The 3,511-nt window shown below is 41.1% G+C and overlaps 1 protein-coding gene across 1 annotated transcript in view; it reads left to right on the forward strand.

Annotated features, from left to right (window-relative positions):
* Nucleotides 1–1,121: 1,121 nt before the first annotated feature.
* Nucleotides 1,122–3,511, forward strand: part of LOC109919439 (coiled-coil domain-containing protein 152) — a 68,944-nt gene continuing 66,554 nt past the window's right edge. The window contains exon 1 of the mRNA XM_048594241.1: nt 1,122–1,151. Coding sequence (XP_048450198.1) covers nt 1,122–1,151 — 30 coding nt within the window. The remainder of the gene's footprint in view (nt 1,152–3,511) is intronic.

Here is a 3,511-nt window from a genome sequence, read left to right on the forward strand (position 1 = left end):
TCCAATCTCCCCACCAACCCTACCACTCCAGGCACCTTTCCCTGCAAGTGCAGGAAGTGCTACACATGCCACTACACCTCCCCTTTCTCCTCCATCCGAGGCCCAAGACAAACTTACCATATCCAACAGGGGTTCACCTGTACATCCTCCAACCAGGTCTGCTGTATCTGTTACTCCCGATGTGGCCTCCTCTACATTGGTGAGAGCAAATATAAACTTGGTGACAAATTTGCAGAGCACCTGCACTCCGTACGCTATAATCAAAAACACCTTCCCATTGCTAACCATTTTAACTCCCCATTTCCTTGGTGACATTTCCATACCGGCCCTCCTCCAGTGCCATAACAACGCCACATGCAAACTGGAGGAACAACACTTCATATTTCGCCTTGGGAGCCTACAGCCTGATGGCCTAAATATAGAATTCACCAGGTCCAAAGTTTCCCCACCTCTGGCCTCATCCCGTGTCCAACCCTCCCTCTCAACCACACCTCCTTGACCTGACGCTACCTGTCCATCTCCTTCTCCACCTGTCCGCCCCACTCTTCCCACTGACTAATCCCCACTACCCCTACCTGCAATCCACCTATCGCCATCCCACCTACTTTCCCCCAGCCCCACCCTTCTTCCCTCTATTTATTTCCCAGCTCCCTTCCCCCTCTCCAGTGTTGATGAAGGGTCTAGGCCTGAAACGTTGACTCTCCTACTCCTCTGATACTGCTTGACCTGCTGTGTTTCTTCAGCTCCACACTGTATTGACTCTGACTCCAGCACTGCAGTCCTTGCTATCATCTCCTTGTTCTTGTGCCTTATGGCCCAATGAATAAAGCCGAGGACACTATATGCTTTATTAATTGCTCTCTCAATCAAATGGACCATCTGGCATTGACAAAGGCACTGTAAACACCAATGGGAAACAGCCCTGTCAACCCGGCAAAGTATTCTTACTAACATCTGGTGGCTTGTGGCAAAACTGGGAGCACTGTCTCACAGACTGGTCAAGCTACAGTCTAACATAGACATACACCCATTGCCGGACACACCCAGCAGGAATGGCAACATAGTGGCATGCAGTCAGGAGGGATTTGCCCTAAGAGTCCTCAACACTGAATTCAGACTCCATGAAGTCTCATGACATCAGGTCAAAATGGGTAAGTAAACCTCCTGCTGATTATCACATAGAGTACACCTGTCCTCCTAGCTGATGAATCAGTAATCCTCCATGGTGAACAGCATTTGGAGCAAGAATTGAATGTGACAAGGGTATATAATATACCCTACCTTTGCTTGCTTTGATTTGAAGGTTAGTTTTCATTCCTTCTAAGAACTGAAATTTCTCACCACTTGCAACATCTTCTAAATCGCTTTGGCACACTTTCCAATGTGTTGACATCCTATAATGTGCCATTTTTTTTTTCTCAATCACTGTATTCATATAATAGGGCAATTTGGTGCCCAATCAATCTTCTGTTTATATTTGTAGAAGTGTAATTATTACTGTAACACAGTAAAATGAGGTTTCATGCTGCACTGGAAGTACTTAATATGGAATACTACAATAATTCAGTTTCAAAGTAAACCCAATTTCTAACAATGGGCAATATCCATTGAAAGAAGAAAGTTTTCTTTTTGTCAATTCGTATGTCTCGCTATTTTCTGAAATGACATAAAAAATGCCTCCATATTCTTTTCGTTTTCAATTTCCTTACTGGGTTTTGGCTCGGTTTTTCCTCATCAGAGCATTCCTCTGCATCTGAGTTTTTTAATCTCCATATCCTATCTCCATTTTTTAAACTGGTATTATTTTCTCAATTCCTTCTCTGTATCCCTTTCCCTCTGGTGAATCTCTAGTTTCAGCTTCTTAAACTCTCTTTCTTTTTCTTTTTCCTGAATTTCAAGTCTTTTAAGTCCTATTTACTTTTTAAGCTGATTTAGTTCTTGCTCAAGTTCAAGTGCTTTAGTAGTAGTTAAAATCTCAATAACTAACATATGGGCATAGCATTTGAGACTGATAGAAATACAAGGGGGAGTAGATGCACAAAGTACTGAGTCACTTTAGTTATTGAGATTTTATCTCAACCTTCTTATTTTGCAGGAATTATCACCTTTAACTCCTTTGCCAATTCTGATACTTTAGCCTTAGTGAAGTCTTGGAAATCAGTCAGGTATACCGTTACCATTTGCAGGATAGTTTTATCAGCTTCCAAAGCTATCTAATTTTATTGTGTGAGAAACCTGGTATCTGTCCTTTTATCCTTTACCAATTAATCTTACTCCATGGCCACACTCCCATTGCCCATGTTCAAAGATTGTGCATTGACATTCCCCTCCACCTCCACCCCCCAAACATTTGTCATGGCCCTGGATGAAAGAGTACATAGGTAATGAAGCCCCACTATTTCACAATCTGTCATCGATGTCAAAATGACCAATTCAATCACCAAGATAGTTAATTTGCCTGACTTTGACTACTAGCTAGGAAAAAAGAAACTCACTCCAGATTTCATCAGTAAACAAAATAACATACTAAATATAAAAAAATTCTTTAACATACAATGAAACAGATTACTAATTACTAACTTGCAAATTTAAACTGTATCCCCCTTAAACTTAAATATGCGCATGTTCATTCACAATTAGGACAGACAAGTCAGAAAACTCTGCAGAAATATCATGGGTGGAAAACATAGTTTAAAAAATTTCTGAAGCAAGAGTCCAAATCAAAAAGGTGGAATGAGGTGACTTTCTCACTGTACTTTTTGGTTTTTGGCAATGACATCACATTGTTGTCGCCCACAGGGTAATAGAAGATCCTCAGTTAGAGACAAAAAAGACTGCAGATGCTGAAATCCAAAGTAGATAAACAAGAGGCTGGAAGAACACAGTAAAGCCAGGCAGAATCTGGAGGAAAGGAGCAGTCAACGTTTTGGGTATCACCCTTCTTCAAACTGATGACTGCTCCTTTCCAATAGAAGATCTTCAAATCAGTACCCAGTCAGTTGGGCATAAATGTTTGCTTGAGTTAGAAGTTCTTTTCAGAGTCTTTTGAGTACATTTTATTTCTCATTCAGATGAGAACAAGAGAGACCTGTCTTTGCTTGCAGGGTTTCTGGAATTCTGAGTGCAGGCTCCTTCTCAGGTCTGTGACAAACTGTAAATTAAAAATGCAAAAACTATGTTGATAGTTTTCAACATAATGGCATCTGGTGCTCGGTTGTCTAACAAAACTATCAAGTCCAGCTTCTCTAAAAGTTAGATGACGTTGTAACAGCAAACACTATACAATTCCACTTTTGATCTTTCGAGTTGTGAAAAGAAAAACATCTCATACATTCTCTGCAACAATAGCAGTGGTCTAAATTTCTGTGTATCCCAGTTTATATTCCAAAACCATCTGTTATCTTTACAAGAGATAGTAGGAACTGCAGATGCTGGAAAATCCGAGACAACAAGGTGCAGGGCTGGATGAACACAGCAGGCCAAGCAGCATCATAGGAGCAGATAGGCTGAC

This window comes from Rhincodon typus, chromosome 3, assembly GCF_021869965.1.
Source record: "Rhincodon typus isolate 14 chromosome 3, sRhiTyp1.1, whole genome shotgun sequence".
Lineage (NCBI taxonomy): Eukaryota > Metazoa > Chordata > Chondrichthyes > Orectolobiformes > Rhincodontidae > Rhincodon > Rhincodon typus.